Source organism: Loxodonta africana, chromosome 11 (genome assembly GCF_030014295.1).
Source record: "Loxodonta africana isolate mLoxAfr1 chromosome 11, mLoxAfr1.hap2, whole genome shotgun sequence".
Taxonomy (NCBI): domain Eukaryota; kingdom Metazoa; phylum Chordata; class Mammalia; order Proboscidea; family Elephantidae; genus Loxodonta; species Loxodonta africana.
Genome location: NC_087352.1, coordinates 60394528 through 60421823, shown reverse-complemented (window position 1 = coordinate 60421823; position 27296 = coordinate 60394528). Strand labels below are relative to the sequence as shown.

Here is a 27296-nt window from a genome sequence, read left to right as displayed (position 1 = left end):
TTTATAAAATGAGTGCTAAAAGCTACAGTCCCACCACCAATGAGCTCTGTGCCTTGAGTTCTTGTAGTACTGGGGTTGCACCCATTGCTCTCTCATCTCACTCTGTATTCCTTATGTGTAATGGGCACGTACCTGCACAAGGACAATGGGGACTATGGGGGCAACACAGGGGTAAAACAAAACAAAACCTAAGGATTCTAAACTAAAGGCAAAATCCCACCCTTCTGCTGACTTACCAAATAAATTAGCTTGCCATTAAGTGTGCCAAATAAAGCTATGAAATTAAAATCCTCTAGGCTCTGGAGCCCTGGTGGCAGTGGTTAAAGTATCTGGCAGCTAACCAAAAGGCTGTAGGTTCAAACCCTTGCTCCACTGAAGAAAGATGTGGCATTCTGCTTCTGTAAAGATTTACAGCCTTGGAAACCCTATGAGGCAATTCCACTCTGCCCTTTAGGGTCACCATGAGTTGGAACTGACTTGACAGCAAAGGGTTTTTTTAAGGCTCCAAGACAATTTTTTAAAAAGGGTTGTTCGCATAAAAACTTTAAGCCTGAAACATCCATTTCCTTGAAAAATACGTAGGTGCTTTTGTTATAGAATCTACTGATGTAACAAAGTCAACTCAGGTGACAAGAAGAAATTCCTCCTTTTGCACATAAGGCCCAAATTTCCCATGCTCAGTCTGTGTAAAAAGATACACAGCCTGAGAAGAGGAGGTTGGTACAAGACCTGTGGTTAGCCAATTCTGAGCACTCCGGGAAGCGGTGGTCCATGGTGCTGCCTCCAACTCTCCCTATAAACATCTCCCTTAGTTTATTTCTCTGTTTACTTTCCCCTTCCCCTTTTGCCATGGTTTTTACGTAAAGCCACCGGAATGCTAGAGTTCCTTATCTGACAGTGAAAACAGGGTGAGATACATAGTAACTACTGGGGTATCCCAAAAGTCCGAATCTTACTGCCTTTAAAATCATTGGAATATGAAACTAATGATACAAGTCTGCTTAATCAGCTATTGATTTTCTTACATATACAATGTGTTTTACAAATTATCTCTGAGAAGATTTAACCTCCAGCCATCTTGCATTGTTTCTCCTCATTCTAATTACTCAAATGCTTGTAAGAAATGACAACTGATTATTAAGCTAAATAGAATGTAATTAAAAATTCAGGTATCAAGGCCAAAATATCATAAACTGAAAAACAGAATTTTTCCTTTAAATAAAACTGGTGAAATATTTATATAGAACTTCCTGTCCACCAACGTAAGTAACTGAGAGTTGACTGTCCTGATTTTATGCAACTGGTCATTTTTAGTTAGTATGACATAATCAACAATCAAATACAAATTAGTTGCTTAAATTCAGGATACATACCTGGGGATCAACTGGAATAAGGGAAAGAAAATCCAAACCTAAAACAAAAATGCTTTGTTAATAGTTGTCTCTTTTATTTTAGAGGCTAGAATTATTTCCCAAAATCATTTCATATTTACGCTAAGCCCCAAAACACTTGGGATATGTCCTCACCACTCTGCCACATGGACAGTTTAGAGCATGACCAGTAATATTTAATGTGCATAAAACCGAAAGATGAACATATTCCTTGACAAAACAACTGGAAAAATCACATCCCAATGACTCAAAGGCAGCAGTTCAAAAATTCCAGAGAAGTAGGACTAGTCAAAGCAAATTTTTCCCCTTTGTCACTTAATAGAATGAGAAGCAGTAAAAATGACAATGATCTGGGTTTAGACCATGAAAAAAAAAACTTAGGCTCTTAAGATACTTGACGTTTATTTTTTAGAAATATACCATATTGAGGTTCATCTAAAATATCACACCTTAAACAGATGTCTATTTCATCTAGTGCTCTCTGCTTCCCGCTCCCACAGCAAGGGTAGTACAAGGTCAATGCTGCACAAAGCAAGCCCCCAGTAACTGCTGCTCACTGTGAGCTAAATCTCACCAAGGTTAACTGGGTTCTAAGCGCACGTAGCTTTCGAAACCAAAGATTTAGGATTCTTATATTACATTTTAGAAATAGTAATGTGGAAAAGGCTGCCTAATAATACCGTTCGGAAGTATTAAATAAAGCTATAACAATAAATAATAAAAAATTTTGAGATCTGCAAAGTTTAATAACAAATCATAAAGTCAGTTCCCCTAGACCTCTCTGAGTAAATTCCTTTAGATTATTTCAAATACATTTTTAAAAAATCACACACTTGGTACAGGTCATTAAGACAGGCCAATTTCTACTCAACTTCAGGAATTTTTATATGCCGACCCTGGATGTCATCCCAGATACAATAACCACACAGACTGAAAGTCTAATACTAGACTGTTACTCGAAATACATAATATTAGTGGGAACAATATAATTTTAATAACCAGTATAATTTATAACTAAAAAATGTTCAAGTATATTCTCCTATCATCTGTAAAGATGTTATAAAAATGCTTATCAAGTGATATAAGCTACAGCACCAATTTTTAAATCAATTCCAAAGTATTTTTAAATTGTTGACAAAATTTTTCATTTCATATATGGCTACCACTAGCTATATGACACAGTGGTTTAAGCTAAGACTTGACGTAGGGAACCGTATCAAGCTTTTCCAATGACCTCCCCATTAAATTGATAATCATTAAGTGACATAACGCAATAACAAGGTTTTCTCTCACATTGTTTATAAAAATTAATCCTCTTTCTGCTTCTGCTGAACACTATTTCAGTTTGTCTAGCCCTTATGATATCTTCTGAGAATCGTATATATTCAATATCTCTATTGTTGATTAAATCACAAAAACAGTTTATTGGGCTATTACATAATTGGCTTAATTTTATTTACATTGTTTTACTTCAAATGGTATGCTTTTCATTTTTATAATAGCTTCTGCTTTTTATAGTTTTATATGGTCAATCATTTTTAATGTTTGTTAGATCAGTCCATTGTAATAATTGAAACTTCTTTTATAAAGCTATAGTAAGTATCTACATTTCTGGTGGGATATTTGAAGCTAAATCACTAAAAAAAAAAAAAAAAAAAGACTCATTTTATAAGCATTTATTCCCCATATCATAATTTCAATTAAAAGACACACAACGTTTAACACATTTCAAACTGTTTTTGCAGCTCTACCACTAGAGGCTGCCCACTGAGGTCCAAAGACTTCCTATTCTCACTATTTCAAATCCTTGCTCTTCAGAAAACAAAAACCCACTGCTGTCGAGTCGATTCTGATTCATAGCGACCCTATAGGACAGAGCAGAACTGCTGCCCCATAGAGTTTCCAACGAGCGCCTGGCGGATTCCAACTGCCAACCTTCTGGTTAGCAGCCGTAGCACTTAATCACTACGCCACCAGAGTTTCCAGCTCTTCAGATACTAGTGTTTAATTCTCTTTGATGATCATTTCATGAGTGGCAACAGTTATAAAAGTCTAGTGAGAAAAGTTCTGAGAGATTTACCTGATCTCTATCTTTTGACAACCTCATCCAGGGATGACTGAATATAATGACTTATACAATGCCATAACAGAATACCAAGAAATTTTCCTAAAATTTTGGTTGAAACTCCAGACCATCTCCCTTTGTACAGGCACTGCCTATACAAAGTCTGACAGGGTTTTATTGTAAATTATTTCTCAATGAAACCATTTTTCCCTGGTAAAGTTTGATACAGTGTTTCAGATGTTATTTCTCCTAATAAAATGCTAAACTATCATCAAAGTCTTAAATTTTATACTTTAAGTAGATTATTAAAACCTACATGAAATAGGTGAGGTTTCATCAATAGTGCCTGAAATGTTACTGCCTTTTGTTTAGCAAAATGCCATTTTCTTATTTCACCACAAATTTCAATTGCAATGACAGACTGTACTGATATATTTTTATCCTCTCCTAAATATTTCATGCTTAAGAATGCTTAAATTATTTTTACCTAATGTTATGGATTGCACTGTGTCCCCCAGAAATATGTGTTGTAAATTCTAACCTCTATCCCTGTGGTTATACTATTTGGGAATGGGTTGCCTATGTTAATGAGACAAGATTACTGTAGAGTGCCTTGAGTCAATTTCTTTTGAGATACAAAAGATATTAAACAACCAAGCTAGTAAGCAGAGACAGAGTGAGACAGATGCCAAGATACATGGAGGTCGCCAAGGAACCAGGAAGCAGAAGCTGAAGAGACAAGGATATTCCTCCAGAGCAGACTGGGAAAGCCTTCCTTTAGAGCTGGCACCCTGAATTAGGACCTCTAGCCTCCTAAGCTGTGAAAAAATAAGTGTTTGTTAAAGAGGCCCACTTGTGGTATTTGTTATAGCAGCAATATATAACTTAAGACAGATTTGTTACCAGAAGAGTGGTGTGCTATTTTAACAGACACCTAAAATGTGGGCACAGTTTTGGAATTGAGTAATGGGTAAAGGCTGGTAAAGTTTTAAGGTGCCTAATAGAAAAAGCCGATTGCCATCAAGTAGATTTCAACTCGTGATGACTCTATAGGACAGAGTAGGACTGCCCCATAGGGTTTCCAAGGCTATAATCTCCATGGAAGCAGACTGCCACACTTTTCTCCCAAGGAGCAGCTAGTGGGTTTGAACCACCAACCTTTCCGTTAGCAGCTGAGCTCTCCAACCACATGAAACCCTGGTGGCGCAGTGATTAAGTGCTACAGCTGCAAACCAAAAGGTCAGCAGTTTGAATTCACGAGGCGCCTCTTGGAAACTCTATGGGGCAGTTCTACCCTGTACTACAGGGTCTCTATGAGTCAGAATCAACTCCACGGCAACAGGTTTGGTTTTAATAGTAAAAGCCTAGATTGCCTTGAAGAGACTGCTGGTAGAATTATGAATATCAAAGGCAATTCTGGTGAGGGCTCAGATGGAAGCGAGGAGAGCCACAGAGAAAAGTCTCTATTGTCTTAGAGAATACACATGGTGCCAGCAACAGAATGTTGCTAGTAACGTGGATGTTAAATGTGCTTCTGGTGAGGCTTTAAAAGAAAATGGTGGATATGTGATTAGACAGTGGAGGAGCGGTGACGCTTCTGATGCAGGGACAAAGAACTTGCCTGAATTATGTCCAAATGTTTGGTGGAATGGAGAACTTGTAAGTGATAAACTTGGATATCTGGCTGATGAGACTTCTAAGCAAGATCTCAAAGGGGACCCATGGTTTCTCCTTGCTGCTTACAGTGAAATGTGGGAGAAAGAGATGGACTTAAAAAAGAACTCTGCAAAATAAATACAGAACTTAAAAGATTTGGAAAATTCTATTGTACAAACTAAGGGCATGGGTCTTAGAATGTTCACCAAGGATCTGACTACATATAATCTTTTGTTACAGAGATTAAGCCTGTGACTGATGGCTCTAGCCAACTACCACAGCTGAAAACTCATCAGCTTAGACTGAAAGGGACAGAGAAAGAACGAAAGGAAGAATGCTGTTTGCCTCTTGGAATTCTACAGGCAGGAAACAGACCAAAGGACCTACATCTGTTGTCCTTCAGAAAAGAAAAGGGCCATCCCTGGAGCAGCTTGGGAACCAGAACTTCAGAAGGAGCATGGGAAAAAGGGCTGCACTGGTTTCAAAGCTGGAATGGAGTCACAGCCTCCTAGAGTCCTTCACCAACTTGGTTCCGGAGTATGGGGCTGTCGTTCACGGAGTGCCGGGGGATGGGGTCACTATCCATAGCTGAGGAGGTGGGGCTGCCATGCCCAAAGGTCAGAAGAAAGGGGCCTGCTGGGGCCGAGGGGGTGAGGTTGTCACTCAAATGGACTAAGAGAAATAGAGCCGCCCAGAGAAGAAGGAAACCCGGGTGGTGTAGAGGTTAAGAGCTATGACTGCTAACCAAAAGGTGGGCAGTTCAAATCCACCATGTGCTCCTTTAAAACCATATGGGGCAGCAGTCTACTCTGTCCTTTAGGGTCACCATGAGTTGGAATCAACACAGCAGCAATGGGTTTGGTTTTTTTTTTTTAAGCAGAGGGAGCAGAGTTGCCAGCCCAGTGGGCCTGGAAGGCAGACTGAAGCCCAGGGCCAAGGGGACTCCACCCAGAATCCAGAGGGCACGGCCAACACCAAGAATCTGGAGGGGAGTACCATTGCCCAGATGGTCTCAGACAACAGAGAATTATTTTCAAGCCTTGAGAGAGAATGTAAATAGTTCTGCTAAGTTTTGGACTTGCTTGGTGTCTTTTAACCCTTTCTTCCCTCCAATTTCTCACATTGTAATGGAAATGTCTACCTTTTGCCTGTTTCACCATTGTACTTTGGAAACAGATAACGTGTATTCTAGATTTCACTGGTTCACACATGAAGAGGAATTTTGTCCCATTATGGAATACGCCTAAAATCTCATCCATATTTGATTGAGATGTTTCAAAATATGAGATTTTGGACTTGGAACTGATTTAAGACTTTTGAGATGATGTGATGGAGTGAATGTGTTTTGCATGTGGAAAGGACATGAATTTTGGGTGGCCAAACAGCGGAATGTTACGGATTGAATAGTGTCCCCTCAAAATACGTATTATAAAATCCAAACCTCTACCCCTGTGGTGCAGGAGAAAGATGTGGCAGTCTGCTTCTGTATAGATTTACAGCCTTAGAAACCCTATGGGGTCGCTATGGCAGTGGGTTTGGTTTTTGTTTTGATGCCTCTGGTTATAGTCCCATTTGGGAATGGGCTGTCTTTGTTATGTTAATGAGACAGGATTACTGTAGGGTACGTCTTGAGTTATATCTCTTGAGATATAAAAGAGATGAAGCAACCAAGTGAGTGAGCAGAGATGGGGTAAGACAGATGCCAAGACACATGGAGGTCTTCAAGGAACCAGGAAACAGAAGCTGAAGAGACAAGGGCCTAATCCCCAGGGCTGACAGAGAGTAAGCCTTTCCCTAGAGCTGCCACCTTGAGTTTGGACTCCTAAAACTGTGAGAAAATTAATTTGTTTGTTAAAACCACCCACTTGTGGTATTTGTTATAGCAGCACTAGATAACACACCTAAAGAAATGTTTAAAACTCTCATTGTACATTCTAAACGTATTTTGTATTATTAACACTGATAAACTTGTGATTTTATTTTAAATGCATAATTATATGAAACTATTTAGTTTTGCTCCTTACTGATGAGAACACATTTTCTCTTCTTGAGCCATAAACTTTTACAGAACACGACTGCTACATGATCAAATATGTAGATGTTTAGCACTTCCAAATTTTTATGATACAACTTTTGAGCACCATTCACACCTGACAACATGGCACTAGCAATAATAAGGCAGTCATATTTTTTCTTGAAATAATCAAGCTGTTTTCCATTCCATAAATACAAATAATCTGCTTTATTTTGTATTCATTGTTGCACAGTATCAGAAGATGCTCCAAGCTGCAGTTCATTATTAATATGATTTCTTCTTTGTCCTCCTGCAGATTCAGAAGATTCATGTTTATGATGTTTAAAAGGAATGTTAAGAAACGTATTAAAACTTTGTCATCTCTCCCATTCTCAGTGTTCAATTTTAGTATTTTATTATAAATCCTTAAAATTTATATCAATATTCTGTACAATATGACTAATTACATAAAAACTACGCACAAAAGTAAAATCAAAGTTATTACTACTAATTACAAAAGAGTACATTAACAATAAAACCAAAGTAAAAGTTAGACTATTTTGATGTAGCAGCTGCTACATAATTCATAGATGACAATAAACAGGTAATTCTTCTAAAGCACAGAGATACACACAAAAACTGTGTGTAGCTCAACAGGCCTTGAACTGGTAGATGGTTTTGTGAATGGTTTTCAGATGCTGCTACGTGACAGGAGGCCCCATCAACAAGAGTCATCATGATATTCTATGACAAATTTGCTTAAATCATTCAGTTTATATTGCAATGCTCAGAAAACAGCTGGTAGATCCTATTCTATTCAGTTTACCAAGTGGTAAGAAAGCCAGTATCACCATACTGGTTTATGCTGCCTAAGTATCAGCCCTGGATGTAGTTAGTCTCATTTCTTCAATTAAAAAAAAAAAAAACAAAAAAACCCTTGCCATTCACTGAGTAGATTCTGACTCATAGCAACACTGCAGAACAGAGTAGAACTGCCCCATAGGGTTTCTAAGGCTGTAATCTTTGCAGGTGCAGACTGCCACATCTTTCTCCTGCACAGTGGCTGATGGGTTCAAACCGCCGACCTTTTGGTTAACAGTCAAGTACTTTAACCGCTGCGTCACCAGGGCTCCTTATTTCTTCAATACTAGCTTGAAATGCATTTTATCAAATACACAGTTCATACATATTTTACCGTATTTTCTCAAATTTATTATTTTTTTTAAAGAAAGACTTACTTTATGCCCAAATTTTGAAACAGTGTAAATCCTTCCAAATGAAAAACTAATAAGCCAGGTTCATAATTTATAGGGCAAGTAATTTGTAAATTGTGTCTACGCTATTGCTAAATGGCCAGGGTCACTTTAGCTAGTCAACAAAAAAGGTTCATTATCTTTTGAATTCAAGGTCTTTAGCAAAAATGTTCTTCTGGAATGCTTGCTTATAGCACATATTAAGATGACACCTGGACACTCTGAAACGTCAATGAATACGAGCCAAGTTACGAAAGCAATACATAGCAGAGTTAGGAATTAAGAATCTGAGTTTCCATCTTTGTCCTGGACCACAAAACCTCACTTTACCTTAGCAACAAGCTTTGTAGACAATAAATACTTCAAAATTGTTGCTAGCTGGCTTTACAAAGAACTTTTGAAAATACCAATTCCCAAACTATACATGGAGTATACATGTAAGTAGCAAAAGATATTAAAATTTTTTGATGGATACTAAAAACCAAAACCCATTGCCATCGAGTCGATTCCGATACTAGTTTTAGTATACTTTTTTCCACTAAACTTTATTCAAATAACCTGAACAAATTTCAAGTAACAAAAGTACACTGGGCCAGCTAACACAACTATCAACTGTTTCAATGACATAAATTTTGCCTAACAGATTAAGTATTATGCTTAAAATAAAATAAAGACCTCATGAAGAGGCTGAAGAAGAAATCATAAGCCAAAATCAACTTCATAACAGGACGAGGGAATTGTACTCAACTAAAAAGGTGAGAAAGGAAATCATGAATGAGAGAGACACTGGGTCTAACTTGCTCAAATGACAAAGTATCTGCCCCCTCCCCCCTCAGTGGCTATGGAGACAGGGAAGAAGAATTGGGGCACGGGAGGGGGGAGTTAAATTTTAAAATATGGCCTTAGTTGCTTAAGTCTTAGTACTAAGGTAAATCAGTAATTTTGAATTTTTCCAACTTTAGAGTTAATACGCATATAAATGGTATCTCTAAAAGTTAATTAAGTACCACTCTGGGAAAACAGTTGGTAGGTCCCGTCCTAATAGTGGGGGAAAAAATCCACAGGGTAAAGCTAGTAGCCAAATAGACCCTACACTATATCATAGCATATTCTGATGAGCTACCAAGAAGTACACCACATATGAGAAAATACTCTCCCTAACCTGTGAAGCTTCTACAATAAATAAATCAAGAAAAATTCTCCAAGTACAAACTCTCCATAAGGGAGAATAAACTCTAAAGAAAATTGTCTTCTATCCTACCGTATTTCCTATCATCAGGATCGTATAGATTGCTCTGCAGTAAAAAGAGGATAATATTTGAACGTGACATATATTAAAACAGATATTACCTTTACGTGAAATCTTTCAAATTTCCTTTGCACTCCTATTCAAAATTTTTAAAACTATATTTGCTCCACAGATTAAGATTAAAAATAAATAATAAAATCGATAAAAAGCAAAACTCTTCACATACCTGGCAAATCTGATGACATGCTTGATATTGGCGTGTGGTGGAATGGTACTGAGTAGTCTGTTAATGAAGGCGGAATAGCAGCAGGATCAACCGAAGTCACACTGGGCACCCTTACAGAAGATGGCTGATACATGAGAACCCTGTTTTAAATAGCATGGGAAATTACAAACAATCTGGCTGTTAGTTCACAGGAGAGAAGGGCTGCACCACTGGGCATTCTCAGTTGTAAGTTCACTAAGTTTTAACATAACTATATGGGAGCTACTCAGTACACAATACTCTACTCTCCTCTTTCATAACAGTCTTCATTTTAACATGAATGTATCTTGGCTCTCACCAGCAGCTGTGACGTAAGAGCAAGTTGGCATTAAAACATAATGTACAGAGCTGGAGTAATACACATTTTCATCCAAGAATAGAGATATACTTCACGTATGTTTTATTAAGGAGTCCTGGTGGCACAACGGTTTACACTTGGCTGCTAACCAAAAGGTTGGCGATTAGAACACACGCAGCAGCTACCCAAGAGAAAGGACCTGGAGATCTGCTCCCATAAAGATCATAGCCTAGAAAAGCCTTTGGGGCAATTCTAATCTGTCACATGGCATCACCATGAGCCGAAATCAACTCAACAGCACTCAAAAGACAACAACATCCTTTCATAATATATGTGTTGACACCAGTAATTTTGTCTAAAAAGAGATTTAGAACTCAAGTTTGTGTTAGTTGCTGTCAAGTTGATTCCAACTCATGGTGATCCCATGTGTGCAGAGTAGAACTGCTCCACAGGGTTTTTAAACAAACCTTTTGAAAGCAGATTGTCAGATCTGTTTCCTGAGGTGCATGTGGTAGGTTCAAACTGCCAACTTTTCACCTACTAGTCAAGCACTTAGCCATTTGCACCACTCAGGGACTCCAGAATTCAAGTAGGGGATTCTTAAGATTTGACTTAAATTTTACTATAGCTCAACCAGAGGTTCTTCAATTCAAACTTAGATTCTAATCTGGGAATCACTTCCTAAAGCCAACCGAACTATGGTGGTAGGCAGCAATCAGAAATTAGGAGGTAACTACTCAAGATTTAATATCTAATATTAAAAACGCTAGCTACCATGATGACATCACCTATTCTTCTGGCAGGGTTTATGACTTTCAAGTAAGCTGTACATGCTAAAGGTACAAATTAAACTTATAGTAAAAAATACTTATTTCAAGAATCAGTTCAATTAAACTTTTTTTTTTTTTAAGTTCAGACTTAAGGAGAAATGATTTTACATCCTTCTTATTTAAATTGCATTTTCTTTTCGCCCAAGGTAAACAACTACAAGTTTACACGAAAAACAACTTGAGTATATATAAGAAACTAAACAGTGTTACTGACCTATGGCTGATGATGGCCATGTTGCCAACACAGTGACTAAATAGGGACTAAAACATTAAGGTTAGCATCCTAAAGCACTGCCGTCAACTACCGGTACTGTAAACCTATGGACTGAGGCACAGAATTCTGCAGCAGGATAGGATGGTTACAAAGATGAAGGAAGTGAAACCAACAGAAACTTAACAAATTAGAATCATGGTCACAAAGCTGTCCTTTCCCTTACTGAAACAGACTATTATTGCTCAAATTACTAAAGAGTGGCAATAAGAAATGATGACATATTTGCATATGTTCTTCATGCCCCAAACAATTGACAGACTATTTCATTACCTCTTTTTAAATCTCAAACTCCTTAAATTACTCACAACCTATTTAGAGTTCTAAAATTGGTCTGCATCGTGAAATAAGGACCTTGTCTGTCGTTCTATACTACCTCTTAAAATTGTGGATGCCACTGAAAATGTGAAAAATAAAGTCATCTTAAGAATACATATGCTTAGGGTGGCAACTGTTAGTCTCAGAAAAAATGAGTAACACAGGAGGCATATTAAATATGTGTGAGGCAATAGCCTAAGTCCGGTACTTCAAAACATCTTCCACACGTAGATGAAGATCAGAGAAGTCATCTTTCAAAGAGGTTAGAATAGGAGATTTCTTGGCTTTCAGTGTTACCCAGAGACCTAAGACTATAAGCAACGGGTGAGCGATGCCAGAAAAGGAAACTCTAAGAGGGTGAAAGAGAGAAACTGGGATGAAATAAAATAAGCTATATTTTATTCAAAGCTCATCTTTTTCTGGAGGTTTGAAAACAGTAGTACTCTACCGTGGTGAAAGCAGAAGGGCAGGGGGTCACCAAAAGTGTTTTCTAATTGCGCATGATCCTACCTCTCACACAGGAGTGCGTGTCATAACACACTGAGGAGGGGAGCATAGTGGATAAGAGAGATGAGGTTTGTGTTAGTGCTGGGGTGGGACAAGTGGCTCTGATTATTCTGGCTGCCTCACAGTATTAATATCTTAAAGTTATTTTTTAAAGATGTTAGAGGCAAACTTTTCAAGACCCTCCCCCCACAATATACATTTTTTTTTTTTTCCACTTATTTTTAAAAGTACCTTTATCACTTTCTCTCAGCCACTGAAAAAATAGAAGAAAAATTTCAGGTGTACAAGACAGAGTCAATGTCTTCCTTCTTCCCATCCCAGCTTCTCTTCCTTTAATATTTCATACTGAAGATTTTCTTTTTGTCAATCTTGAACTGAGCCTTAACTTTGATCACATTTATAGGAAGCAACACAAAGCTCATTTTCTTCCCCCAGCCCCTTCCTTTCCTTACACTTGTAGGGGAGTTAAGTCAATGTACCAACATATTATCACCTTACCAACGACTCATTATTGTATATGTTCTACCCTCATGATATCATGAAACTTTTCTTTAAATGGTTGAGTAATGATTTCTTGTTTCTCCAAAACTAAAATGTTGACTGCCACATCATGAGAAATATCAAAATCCAGTGGGGTTTTAAGTTATTAGATCAATGTCTATAACCTCAGCAAACATTTGAAAAACTAAGTTTAGTGTTGGTTAATTATTACAAAAAAAAACAGTTAATAAGACTATTATTCAAATTTACACACCAACCATTAACACCAAAGATGAAGAAATTGAAGACTTTTACCAACTTCTGTAATCAGAAATTGACCAAACATGCTATCAAGATGCATGGTAATTACTGGTGATTGGAATGCAAAAGGTGGAAACAATTAAGGATCAGTAGTTCGAAAACATGGCATTGGTGAAAGAAACAATGTCAGAGATCCCACGAGAGAAATGTGGCGAGACCAACAACCATTCACTAGAAAAATCCTTTTTCAACAACATAAACAGTGACTATACATCTGGACCTCGTTGGGTGGAATGCGCAGGAATCATATCAACTACATCTTTGGAAAGAGATGACGGAGAAGTTCAACATCATCGGTCAGAACAAGGCCAGGGGCTGACTGCGAAACAGACCATCAATTACTTCTATGCAAGTTCAAGCTGAAGCTGAAGAATATTGAAACATGTCCATGAGAGCCAAAGTATGACCTAGAGTATATCCCACCTGAATTTAGAGGCCATGTCAAGGACAGATTTGACGCACTGAGCACTGAATGTCCAAAAACAGAAGACGACTAGGGATGACATCAAGGACATCGTATACAAAGAAAACAAAAGGTCATTAAAAAGACAGGAAATAATTAATGGTCTGGATGTGACTAGAGGAATCCCAGAGGTCACGGTCCCCAAACCTTCTGTTGGCACAGGACGGGAACCATCCCCGAAGACAATTCATCAGACATGAAAGGGACTGGACAGTGGGGGGGGGGGGGGGGGGGGGGCGGAGAGATGCTGATGAAGAGTGAGCTAATTATATCAGGTGGACACTTGAGACTGTGTTGGCATCTCCTGTCTGGAGCGGGGATGGGAGGATAGAGAGAGTTGGAGGCTGCCAAAGTTTTCGGGAAAGGAGAGACTGGAAGGGCTGACTCATCAGGGGGAGAGCAAGTGGGAGTAAGGAGTAAGATGTATATTAACTTATATGTGACAGACTGACTTGATTTGTAAATGTTCACTTGAAGCTCAATAAAAGTTAAAAAAAAAAAAAAGACAGGAAATAAAGAAGAGACCAAAACGATGTCAGCAAAGACTCTGAAACTTGCTCTGAATGTCGAGTAGAGAAAGTACAAGGAAGAAATGATCATGTAAAAGAGATGAACAGATTTCAAAGGGCAGCTTGAGGCGGCAAAGTATTTTACTGAAATGTGCAAGACCTGGAGTTAGAAATCCAAAAGGGAAGAACACACTCAGCATTTCTCAAGCTGAAAGAACTGAAGAAAAATTTCAAACGTCGGGCAGCAATACTGCAGGATTCTATGGGCAAAATACTGAATGATGCAAGAAGAATCAAAAGAAGACGGAAGGAATACACAGAGTCACTGTACCAAAACGAATTGGCCCACATTCGAACTATTTGAGGAGTCAGTATATGTTCAAGAACTGATGGTTCTAAAGGGAGAAGTCCATGCTGCAGTAAAAGCATCGGCAAAAAGCAAGGCTCCAATTGAGATGTTTCAACAAACAGACGCAATGCTGAAGATGCAATGCTCACTTGTCTATGCCAAGAAATCTGGAAGATAGTTACCTGACCAACAGACTGGAAGAGATTCATATCGTGCCCATTACAAAGAAAGGTGGTCCAACAAAATGTGGAAATTATCAAAAAATAACATTAATATCACACACAAGTAAAATTTTGCTGAAGATAATTCAAAAACAGCTGCAACAGTACATTGACAGGGAACTGCCAGAAATTCAAGCTGAATTCAGAAGAGGACATGGAACAAGGAGTATCACTGCTGATGTCAAATTGATCTTGGCTCAAAGCAAAGAGTACCAGAAAGACGTTTACCTGTATTTTATTGACTATGCAAAGGCACTCACTTATGGATCATAACAAATTATATACCACATTGTGACAAATGGGAATTCCAGAACACTTAATTGTGCTCATGAGAAACCTGTACATAGACCAAGAGGCAGTCATTCTAACAGAACAATGGGATATTGCATGGTTTAAAATTAGGAAAGGTATGTTAGGACTGTATCCTTTCACCAAGCCTATTCAATCTGTAGGCTGAGCAAATAATCCAAGAAGCTGGACTATATGATGAGGAATGTGGCATCGGGATTGGAGGAAGACTCATTAATAACCCTCATTATGCATGTGACACAACCTTTCTTGCTGAAAGCAAAGAGGACGTGAAGCACCTACTGATGAAGATCAAAGACCACAGCCTTCAGTATGGATTGTACTTCAACATAAAGAAAACAAAAATCTTCACAACTAGACCAAGAAGCAACATCATGGTAAGTGGAGAAAATACTGTTGTTAAGAATTTCATTTTACTTGGATCTACAATCCAGGGACGCAGCAGTGGAGAAATCAAACGACATTATCATATAGGGAAATCTGCTGCCTATTTGAAAGTGTTAAAAAGCAAAGATGTCACTTTGAGGGCTAAGGCGTGCCTGACCCAAGTCATAGTATTTTCAATTGCCTCATATGCGTGCAAATGCTGGACAATGAATAAAGAAGACCAAAGAACTGATGCATTTGAATTATGGCACTGGCAAAGACCACTAAATATACCACAGACTGCCGGAAGAACGAACAAATCTTTTTTGGAAAAAAGTACAGCCAGAATGCTCCTTAGAATCAAGAATGGGTAAGACTTTGTCTCACATACTCTGAACATGTTATCAAGGAAGGCTAGTTCCTGGGAGAAGGACATCACGCTTGGTAAAGCAGATGGTCAGTGAAAAAGTGCAAGACCCTCAAGTACATGGATTGACACAGCTACAACAATGGGCTCAAACACAGCAACAATTGTGAGGATGATGCAGGACTGGGCAGCGTTTCATTCCGTTGTACACAGGGTGGCTATAAGCAGGAACTGACTCAACGGCACCTAAACAATTAACAACAAATTCCTATTACCTGATCCTTGCAACCATTAACACAAACTCAACTCTCTATAATATGGCTAAACTTAGTTGTCTTTAATTGTCAAATTCCATACTGGTAGACTTTAACCAAATCTTCAAAATAATCATACTCAGATTAGAAAATGATTCTAAAGCCTATGCAAAAAAGATACATTTATAAATATGGTATAACTGGGACCATGGAGAAATGTAAATGGCTCTGTTTAGTGAAATTATGAGTGTAAAAATGTGATGCTATAAGCTAATGAAAAAAATTTTTTTAATTTGTTACTGCCTCCTCATAGGATTGGCAAATACACACAGAGGCATATATATACACTTCTCATTTAACTATTTATACACAAATTGTTTTGTGACATTTGGTTGTAACGTCTCAATATTCTCCCCTTCTCCACCCCAAGTTCCCCGTTTCCATTCACCCAGTCTTCCTTTCTCTTCCTGCCTTCTTGTCTTTGTTTTTGAGCAGGTGTTGCCCACTTGATCTCATGTATATGACTGAACTATTGTTTTATAGACCTGTCTAATCTTTGGCTGAAGCATACACTTCGGGACTAACTTCAGTTCTGAGTTAAAAGGGTATCCACAGGCCATAGTTTTGGGGCTTCCTCCAGTCTCTGTCAGACCAGTTAAGTCTGGTTGTTTTGTGTGTGAATTTGAATTCTGTTGTACATTTTTCTCCCACTCTGTCTGGGACCCTCTATTGTGATCTCTGTCAGAGAAGCAGGTGGTGGTAACCAGGCACCATCTAGTTGTTCTGGGCTCAGGCTGGTGGATGCTGTGGTACTTGTGGCCCATTAGTCCTCTGGACTAGTATCGCCCATGTATCTCTGGTTTTCTTCATTCTCCTTTGCTCGGAACGGGACAGGACCAATAGACATATCTTAGATGGCTGCTTCACAAGCTTTTAAGACCCCAGGTGCTACTCACCAAAGTAGAATGTAGAACATTTTCTTTATGAACTGTTATTCCAATTCACCTAAATGTCCCCAGCTCTCAGCCCCAGTAACTCGGTCCCTCAAAAGTGTTTGGATGTGTCTATGAGGCTTCTATGACTTTGTCTTGGTCAAGTTACGCTGACTTCCCCTGTACTGTGTATTATCTTTCCCTTCACCAAAGTTACCACTTATCTACTGTCTAGTTATTGATTTCCTCTTTCCACCCCTCCCCCCCTTATAACCATCAAAGATTGTTTCTTTCTACGTGTAAATCTTTTCTTGAGTTTTTGTAACAGTGGTCTCATATATATTTTTTTTTGTCCTTTTGTGATTGACTTATTTCACTCAGCATAATGCCCTCCAGATTCACCCATGTTATGAGATGTTTCGCCAATTCACCGTTGTTCTTTATCATTCCGTAGTATTCCATTGTGTGTATGTACCATACTTTGTTTATCCATTTGTCTCTTGATGGGCACTTACGTTGCTCACATCTTTTTGCTATGGTAAATAATGCTGCAGTGAACATGGGACTGCATGTGTCTATTCGTGTGACGGCTCTTATTTCTCTAGAGTATATTCTTAGGAGTGGGATTGCTAGGTCATCTGGTATTTCGATCATGTGTACATATTTATGTTAAAACTTTATAACTTATGCCCATAATATTAAGACACAAAAGTAAACTAATTGGAATGCTGCCAGTAGCAGGTATTAGTATTCTCGATTGTGATCTAGATAGAGGAACTGCAAGGAATCCATCATACTTGGCCCATATTTAGATATCTGAACATGGGTTGACAGTTCGATAACTTGAATTTTTATTCATAAACCTGGAATTCTCTGAGTATGCCCATTATTACTAATACCTGATGGTTCTTAATCTAGTAACATACACATTTACCTCTATTCTTTCTTTCCTGTCTTTGGAATACCCACTTATTAAGGACAAAGCAATCATTCCGTTACCAGCAGGTGGCATGGGAGAAAAATAATTAAAATTTTTTCAAGGTAAAAAGAAAACTCAGAACTTTCCTAAGAAGTCTTAGATTAATGTACCAGTTTCTTAACTATATAATACCTTGTTATTGTTAGGTGCCATCGAGCCGATTTTGACCAACAGTGCGACCCAATGTGACAGAGCACTACTGGGGCATAGGGTTTTCTAGGCTATAGTACTTTACAGGAACAGACTGCCTGGTCTTTCCTCCCAAGTGCTGCTGGGTAGGTACAAACCACCAGTCTTTTGGTTAGCACCCAAGTGCTTAGCCACTGCGCCACTAGGACTTCTTCACAAAATACCTAACACAAGTATTATTAGTTCAGTATAACTGTCCAGGATAAAATCTATGTTGTTCTTAAACAAACTATGTTCTTCTTAATGATAACAATTCTATTATCATTACAGGTTCAACCACCTTGTAACACACAGAAATGATAGTAAAAAAATTTCTTTGAAAGAGGTTTTTTTGAGTTACAAAATGATAGGTATTATACGACTGCATTTAAATACTACAGGAAGTATTCAAAGAAAGGGGCTAGAAAAATAGCCATCAAAATATTAACAGTGGAATGGCTTTTACTTTCTTCTTGGTGCTTTCTAAATGTTTATAAGAATAAAGTTTTTATTATAATAGTAAGTAAAAAAAGTAGCTGTTCACATAAATTCTGGACTACAAGTCAAAATAAGTTTTCTTGGTTTTTCATTCTCTATTCTTTCATATTTGTTTATAACCACTGACCCAGAACTCCTATGCTAAACCTACACAGCAGAAGAAAACCATAAAATTTTTAGATGCTGAGCCACAGAAGGGATGTGAAAAGGACGACAGAACAAAATCACAAAAGTATTTAAGAGTTTGAAGGGGTCACAGAAGTGATATAAACAAAGCATGAGTCTCCACTATGATTCTGTGACAGGTAGCATTCATTCTACTTCAATGACAAAACATCAACTTTCTTAGTATTCAGCATCTTTCCTCCATTGGACCAAATGTCATAACAAAGAATAAACTTAATCCAGCTAGTCAATGACTTCCTTTTATGGACTATGAAGTTGCTATAGCATATCCTCTCTCCAGGCTTAGCATCGTCAGTCCTTGGACCCACTCACCCACCATATTTACCACCCTGGTCCCCCTCACCCCTTGGGCCTACAATCATTTGTTAATACCCTTCTTGATGATCAGCAATAACTACAATGCTCTGAGTGAGAGCCATCTAGCCCAAAATGGAGCAAAACTGGCATGGTAGCGTCCTGGACCCTGCGCTTTTATTAATGCTGCCTAAGAACAAATTAAGTGCTGATCCCTGCAAACCATTCAATGAATTTTGATGTTTTGAAGAGTTTCTATCAGGAATGATTATTAATTTTATCGAATGCCTATTCAGCATCTATTAAGGTGACCAGATCCATTTTATCAATATATTTTCTAATATTAAAGCATTCCTATGATAAACCCTATTCGGTAGCAGGTGATGTCATTTTAATATATAATTGAATGATTTCCTAATATTGAATTCAGAATTTTCATTTATGTTTCTATTTGAGCCTGTTTCATAAGAGTTGTTCTGTATGGGTGCTGTGTAAATGTAGTTGACTTCATGCAATGAGGTAGATAGCTGCAATTTATACAGACTGGAACACCCAAGTTTGAAAGAATGTGTTCTTGGGATGTCAGGAGAACCTCCTACCCCCTCCTTGTAGGTTTTCAAAATCTCACTGTAAAAACCATTTATTACAAAATACCCAGAACCTGTCAGTAATGGCTTCTGCCAGATGACTCATAAAGAATACATTCTAGAATGCATTTACTTGTCCATATTTTCCCCTGGAGAGGGTGGGAAGGGAAGGGAATCAATTTTTATTGAGAAACTACCATGTTCCAGACACCAAGGCTAAGCTCTTCATTATCTCATTGAAACTTGACAGTAATTCTAAGAGGTAGGCATTATTTAACCCCGTTTTACAGAACAGAAAAAGGAGGCTCAAACAAGTTAAATATTTCATCCAAGATCACAGAATGAGTAAGTGGTGTGCCAGAACTAGAACCCATAACTGTCGGATTCCACACTCCATTACACCAGGCTTCCTCATACTTGTCTGAGATGCCAAATTTACTCCTTACAAATGGGTTCAAGAAAATGACACAAATTTCAAGTATGAAATAAATTCTCAGACATGTTAAAAGAGTGCAAATCTCACTTCCCAAAGATGAAAATATTTTCATCAAATTTGCTTTCCTATAAACAACATGCTTATTTGAAAATATTTCAACCAAACAAAAGCAAATTAAAATTACCTTCTATGGCTAAGTATCATCTCAAAAAGACATTTACAAATCTATCCCAAGAAGAGTTAGTTGCAAGTGTAATGATCAATAGTGAACTATAAATTAACAAACCCTTTGGTTGGGCTGCTTTGTGTTTCTGACATAAAGATGCATTTCCTTTTAGCAGGAGGGTCTTCCTCTTCATCGGAAGAGCTTTCTATTGTTAAGTCAATAACATCCACTTTCTTCTTGCTCGCCTCATTGGCTACAGTCACTGAGCAAGGCTTACTGAGAACACCTGAACCTGCACATAGGGGCGAAAAATTAAGGCACATGTCAAAGAACGTACATACTTTTCATCAAAAGCCAGAACTTCATAAAAATTTTCACCTTGATAAGTTGAAAAAAAAATCCCAACTTCATACCTAAATCATTCAGACACGTAAAGCTTTTCTCATCAATACTTCCTAACCAAATAGGTTCTTCTTTCTGCCCGTTAGAACAGTCTCGCACAACACATCAACTCACCATTTCAGGGAGACTGTATTAGTATAGACTATAATCTGCTTGGAAGCCCTGGCGGTGTAGTGGTTAAGTGCTACGGCTGCTAACCAAAGGGTCGGCAGTTCGATCCGCCACATGCTCCTTGGAAGCTCTATGGGGCAGTTCTATTCTGTCCTATAGGGTCGCTATGAGTTGGAATCGACTCAACAGCACTGGGTTTGGTTTGGACAATCTGTTTAGTAGAAAATGAATGCTAGTTGATAATGGAAACGCAGCAGCAACTAATCATCTAAATCACTCTTTTCCTCAAAGATGACGGAAGCTGTGGTTGCTCCAGTCTGAGATTAAATACCAATCACTGGGGAAAAATTAAAATTGGCATAAATCCTTTATTTTTTTCTCCTTTCTCGCTCTGAACACCCTATTATTCATTATATTGTTTGTTAGAACTTCAAACACAGAACAAAATTCAAATGCAGCTAGTAGAGTGTGTTAGATAAAAAGAAACTTTTTAAGTTCAATTATGGGTTTCAATTACTCAAACTGCCCTTATTTCTCCCACTCAGTGTGGACAGGTGTAGAGTTGAAGGCCAAAGCAACAATCGAATTCCTTCACACAAAGAAAACAGAAGGAAACAATGTGTTCAACTTCTTAGCAATTAACCTGCAACTGTCCCATAATTCCACTAGATGATGAGGCCTATCAAACCACACCTCCATTTGGGGTTCCTCCCACACAGAGTCCAAACAGGTACTCTAAAAACAATCCTGGAAAATTGTCCACAGAAATGTCACCTGTAACTTTTCATTTTATAACAATCATCATATGTTACAATAATTTTAGGCGATTATTTCATTTACTTTACCCATTAAAAATATATCATGAACAGGCTGGTTATAAAATGGTATAAATTTCAGCACATTTTTAAAAATTGTACTTTAGATGAAGGTTTACAGAGCAAATTAGTTTCTCATTAAACAATACACACACATATTATTTTGTGACATTGGCTGCCAACCCCACGACATTTCAACACTCTCCCCTTCTCAACCTCAGGTTCCCCATTATCAGCTTTCCTGTCCCCTCTGCCTTTCCATCCTTGCCCCTGGGCTGGTATGCCCATTTAGTCTCCTTTTGTTTTGTTTATGGGCCTGTCTAATCTTTGGCTGAAGGGGTGAACCTCAAGAGTGACTTCAGTAATGAGTTAAAAGGGTGACTGGGGGCCATACTCTCGGGGTAAATTTTAGCACATTTCTTAAGGAAAGAATAAAATTCATTTGGGGAAAATTACATATGCAACTGATGATCAAAAGATAAAGTTAGCAAACAGAGCACTAAATGGCACTCTAGTGGTCAAAGTCAACGATAAAATTAGTGTTGCACAAGTCTCACGGCTTCGCTCTCCACTGCCACTCTGCACATACTTTCTATTTTTGTACACGACTGACTGGATACTTTCATAGCTTCTTTCTTCGGTCTCATTGGACACCAGGAACCATCTTCTTGAAATTTGATTTCATCCACATCTGAACAGTCATTGAGAATTTCCATAAAAAGCCTATAAACCAATTAAGAAGTACATAAATATAATCAATGGCTTTGATCAAAGGTGAAATAATAAAGTAATACACATTACCCTGGAGGCAAACGTAATGCTATCGCAAAAATTTTTTAAAGTATTTCAATACTGTACACTTTACTACAAGTATTATCTACACCCTAACCTAGGTTTTAGATTTGTAATGGGCAACAAGAGTGTTAAGTGACTTACTGAGTATCATTCAAAAAAGCAGTGGGTAAACAGAAACAGACACCTGGAGTTTCCTAGCTGGGATTAGCCATAAGAACTACCTCAAAGCCAACACATAAAACAAACACAAGCAAACATAAATGTCCCTATACAAAAAGTAATTTAAAAGCTTCATATCAAAAAGGAAGGACCATGATGGTAGAACAGGAAGTGAGGAATGGGAACTCTTGACAACACTACAATCACACAACTTAACTAAAGCCTAGTACACTATGACAATGAGAGAGCTAGATCACTTTACAGCTTGAATTAACATTAGAAGTTAAATTCAACTATAATACTGATGCAAATAATAAAATGATCTAAAATCGCTTCAAATTTGGATTACAGGAAATAAAAATCACTAGGTAACAAAAAGATCTAAAGAAAACCAAACATCTTTGACAGCCCTTATGACCCATTATTTATTAGCTTACAAATAAGAGAAAAATAGAAACAAATTATCGTTAGACTTAACAGTATTTTATCAAAGGACGTAATATTAATTATATGCTAATTTATACTGTTCCCTGGATACTACACTTAACTCTCATATTTGATTTCATAGCCCTTTTGCAGATTCTTCATGGTATCACACTGTAAAGCACAAAGAAGACCCCTAATAGCTATGCTACCTTGGTAATTCAAGCTCTCAAATGTTCGCTTTCGACTAGAAATAAACAACTGTTAACAAGTAACAAAAGAAGTTTATTATTATTATTATATAGTACAGACAATTTAACCTCATAAGAAAACCTGCAAAAATAACTGTGAAAGTGTAAGAATGCATTTGCGTGTGTGAGAGTTGTGTTGAACCCATGCTCTTAAGAGTCAATTTTCTTATCTACAAGGGGAATCAATGGGACTTTACAGTGAAGACATTGTATAAGGAATGAAGGCTGCCAACAGGAATTTGTCCTTATATCAATGTTAACTTCTTAAAATTAGTTTATGGAGGTTATGACGGTGACAAACAAGAATGCTAGTTGACACATTCCAGGTATTTTATTACCAAGGCTTTAAACATCCTATTGTCAACTGTGTCATAGAAAACTTATTAGAACTATAAAAGGTAATCTTTTTACAATTTTCATTAAATGATCAACTAAATTGTTAATACTCGAAGAGTTGAATTATTACCAGAGAAAAAATCTTTTTAAAAAGATTATTACTGTAGAAAAAGCTTTCAAAAGAAAGGGGTCACTTTCATTTCTGGTGAAAATGGAGTAACAGGGACCAAATTTACCCTCTGGCCTTAAACAACTAAAACCCCAGAAAATAAACGAAACAATGAATTTTAGACACTGGACAACAGGCATCACAGAATAGTGGTCCCCTGAGAATGGGGAAATAAGAAATGACCCTACAACTGCCCCTATTTCCTGCTTCCCAGGGAAAGGCAGCCCAAAGGGGACGCTAGTTGTATTCCTAAATTGAGAAGATTGATTTGAGAGTAAATGGAGTCCAAGGCAGTGAGAGTTCACAGCACAGAGTACCAGAGTGAAGAAAGGTGGTCAACAGAGAGAGCTCTAAAGGTCTGTACAGGGTTTACTCCTCAGTCTTCAACAGAGTATTGACCACTGCATGTATGCAAAGAAGCTCCCTGACCATGGAAAGAACAGCCCCCAAGAAGCAGAGAAATAAACCCCTGAGCTCAGACAGGGCCAGGAATAGTTGGTGTTGTCGAAAGCCTGGTGGGAAAATCTTGCAATAGACACTACACTGGATACAGTACTCAGAAGGAAATATACAGGTGTACGACTAGGTCAAAATTTATCAAGTTCTACCCTGTCCTATTGCCTCTAAACTAAAGGGTTTTCTGGTGCCACCCAGAAAGACTTAAAGCAAGCCTTCAAAGAATTTAACTGTTTCCAAGAAACCGTAATACGTCCCATAATAAAGGTGAGAAATTTTTTTTTAAAAAAGGCTACATGAACATCCAGCACCTAACAAGGTCTAGCATCCAATCAAAAATTACCCCAAACCAAAAACCAAACCCACTGCCGTCGAGTCAATTCTGACTCATAGCGACCCTATAGGACAGAACAGAACTGCCCCATAGAGTTTCCAAGGAGCGCCTGGCGGATCTGAACTGCCAACCTCATGGTTAGCAACTGTAGCTCTTAACCACTACGCCACCAGTGTTTCCCAAAAATTACCAGGCATGCAAATAAGCAGGAAAATACAATCCAAAATAGAAAAATCATCCATAAGAAACCAAACAGGTAGTAAACTTAGTAGAAAAGGACAAAAAAAAAAAAAAAACCAAACTATTTTTCAATTAGTGAAGTACTACTGATATATTGACAAATAAATCAGTGCAAGAGAATAGAGCCCATAGATAGATCCACACGTTCACAGTCAATTGATTTTTCAAAAAGGTGCAAAGGAAATTTAATGAGGAAAAGACAGTATTTTCAACAAATGGTGAAGGAGAACTTGCATGGTCATGTAACAAAAATAATGAACCTTGATCTTTACCACACACCATATGCAAAAATTCACTTGATATGGTAACAGACCTAAACGTAAAGCTAAAATCATGAAACTCCTAAAGAAAGCATAGGGAAAATCTCTGTGACCTTGGGTTAAGGAAAAATGTCTTAATATGACACCAAAAACACAATCCATAAAAGAAAAACTATAAATTGGCCTTCATCCAAAATTATAAACTTCAGTTTTTTGAAAGACACTGTTAAAAGACTGAAAAGATAAACCGTCAGAAAATATCTGCAAATCACATATCTGATTAACACACTTGTATCTGGAACATATAAAGAATTTTCAACACTCAATAACAGGGAAATAAACGAACCAATTAAAAAATGGGGAAAAGTATGAGAAGACACTTCACCAAAGAAAACATGCCGATTGGGAACAAACGTGAAAAAATACTCAACATAATTAGTCATAAAACCAAAAAATCAAACAAACCAAACTCATCGCCATCGAGTTGATTCCAACTCATAGCGACCCTACAGAACAGGGCAGAACTGCTTCACAGCGTTTCCAAGGAGCGGACAGTGGATTCAACTACTGACCTTTTGGTTAGTAGCCGAACTCTTAACTACTATACCACCAGGGCTCCAGTTAGTTACAAGGGAAATGCAAATAAAATTCACACAGTATATAAAGGGCTCCAACTATATGCCCTCTAGAATGTATAAAATTAAAAAGACCAACAACACAACAACCACACCAAGTGCTGGTGAGCATGTGGAGCTAGTGGAGCTCTCATACATGGCTAGTGGGAACAAAAAATTGACAGAACCACTTTGGAAAGCTTTGGTAGTTTCTTTAAAAGTCAAGCATAAATCTAACATGTGACCAGTCATTCCACTCCTATTTATTTACACAAGAGAAAAGAAAGCATCAGTCCACACAAAAACTTGGACAAGAATGTTCATAGCAGTTTTATTTACAATAGCTCAAAATGAGAAACAACCCATTAACAGCTAAATGGATGAACTGTGGTGTTATCTATACAACACAATGCTGCTCAACCATAAAACAAATGAGCCATTGGTATACACAGCAATGTGGACAAATATCAAAATATCTAGGCTAAGCAAGAGAAGCTAGACAAATAAAGCACATGTTTTATGCTTTCATTCATTTAAAATTTAAGAAAGTCCAAACTAATCTATACAAACAACATATCACTGTTTATCTGGGGACAGGGCTAAGAGGAGGGATTAGAAAGACACCTAAGAAAACTACGGGTGTCATGGTATGTTCACAATCTTGATTGTGGTGATGATTTCGCAGGTGTACATATAGGTCGAAATTTATCAGATTGTACACTTTACATATGCGTAGTTCTTCTGTTTGTCAATTATATCTCAATAATGCTTATAAAAATAAATAGGAAAAAAACGCCTCCTTCATGAGAAGGTGTAATACTTTAAAGACATTTATTTTCCTGAATTATACTAAAAGCTTAACATAATTCCAATCAAAACCCAGACAAGATTGGTTTGAATAATTTGAGAATACTTTTATCCAACTGAGTATAGCAAAATAAGTTGTGATACTAGTCAAGAAAACTCTGAAAAAGAACAGCCTAATAGATATTAACACAAATCCAATAATTAAAACTTTTGTACTTGCTCACTAATACTTTGATCAATGGAACAAAATAACAGCTCAGAAATTAAATGGGTATACATAAGAATTCACTGTATTATACAGGCAGTATCTCAAGTTTATGGGAGAGATTATTCAATAAATGTTGAAACTACTGACAGGTTTGTGTGATGAGCGGTTCCTACCTTAATGCCTTTCTCTTACCCTGAAGTTTGTTCCACAGTCCCAATTTCTCTCACACAGTTCCATTCTTTACCTTCAGAGAACTTAACACAAGATGTAATTTTTTTTATTGTCTCACACTAGAAATGCTCTATTCACCACTTCAGACTCAATGCTTGACACATAGCAGGTTTTCAATAAGTACTAGTTTGAATGAATTCATGAAAGTACTTGTAAAAAGATAAAGAGAATACTTATATAAAATCTCTGGAACTTTCTAAATGTATTAAAGGCAGAAATCCAAAAGGAAAAGGCATTTGATGAAAACAAAACTTAAAGCTTCTGAATAAAAAAAAAAAAAAATCACAATAATTAAAATGCAAACTGGAAAAATACACTTGCCACATGCTTACAGAGAAATTAGTATCTTTAATATATAATGACCATTTATAAATCAGTAAGAAAAAGACAAACAGTCCCATAGAAAAATGAACAATTAAAAGGGAATTCCCAGAAGATAAAATAATGAAAAACATATGTGTGAACAAATGGCTGATAATACAAGAAACAGAAACTGAAGCAGTTATCTTTTTAACCAGGAAATTTTAAAAATAAGATTTAATAAGTAAGGTTTAGTAAAAGGGCTGACAAATGGACATTCTAACACACTGTTGGCAGGAGAATGAAATGATTTACTATGAGAATAAAACAGTTTCCTCTTTCTAGGACGTATCTTAATAATAAATACTAAAAGCCTTAAAATT

At 37.4% G+C, this 27296-nt stretch overlaps 1 protein-coding gene across 11 annotated transcripts in view; it reads right to left on the bottom strand.

Annotated features, from left to right (window-relative positions):
• The window catches only part of PIAS2 (protein inhibitor of activated STAT 2), a 124562-nt gene that overhangs the window by 36230 nt on the left and 61036 nt on the right, over positions 1–27296 (bottom strand). For 10 of the 11 annotated variants that reach the window (XR_010323456.1, XM_064294559.1, XM_064294560.1 and 7 more), the window contains exons 10-13: positions 21920–22053; positions 20123–20294; positions 9855–9994; positions 1374–1411 (exon numbers count right to left, since the gene is read on the bottom strand). Coding sequence is in view for 10 of the 11 variants with exons in the window: in XM_064294559.1 (XP_064150629.1) it covers positions 1374–1411; positions 9855–9994; positions 20123–20294; positions 21920–22053 (484 nt within the window). In the remaining variant the exon portion in view is untranslated. Of the gene's footprint in view, positions 1–1373; positions 1412–7339; positions 7437–9854; positions 9995–20122; positions 20295–21919; positions 22054–27296 lie in introns of those variants that run through there. The other variant, XM_064294567.1, reaches the window with a different exon arrangement.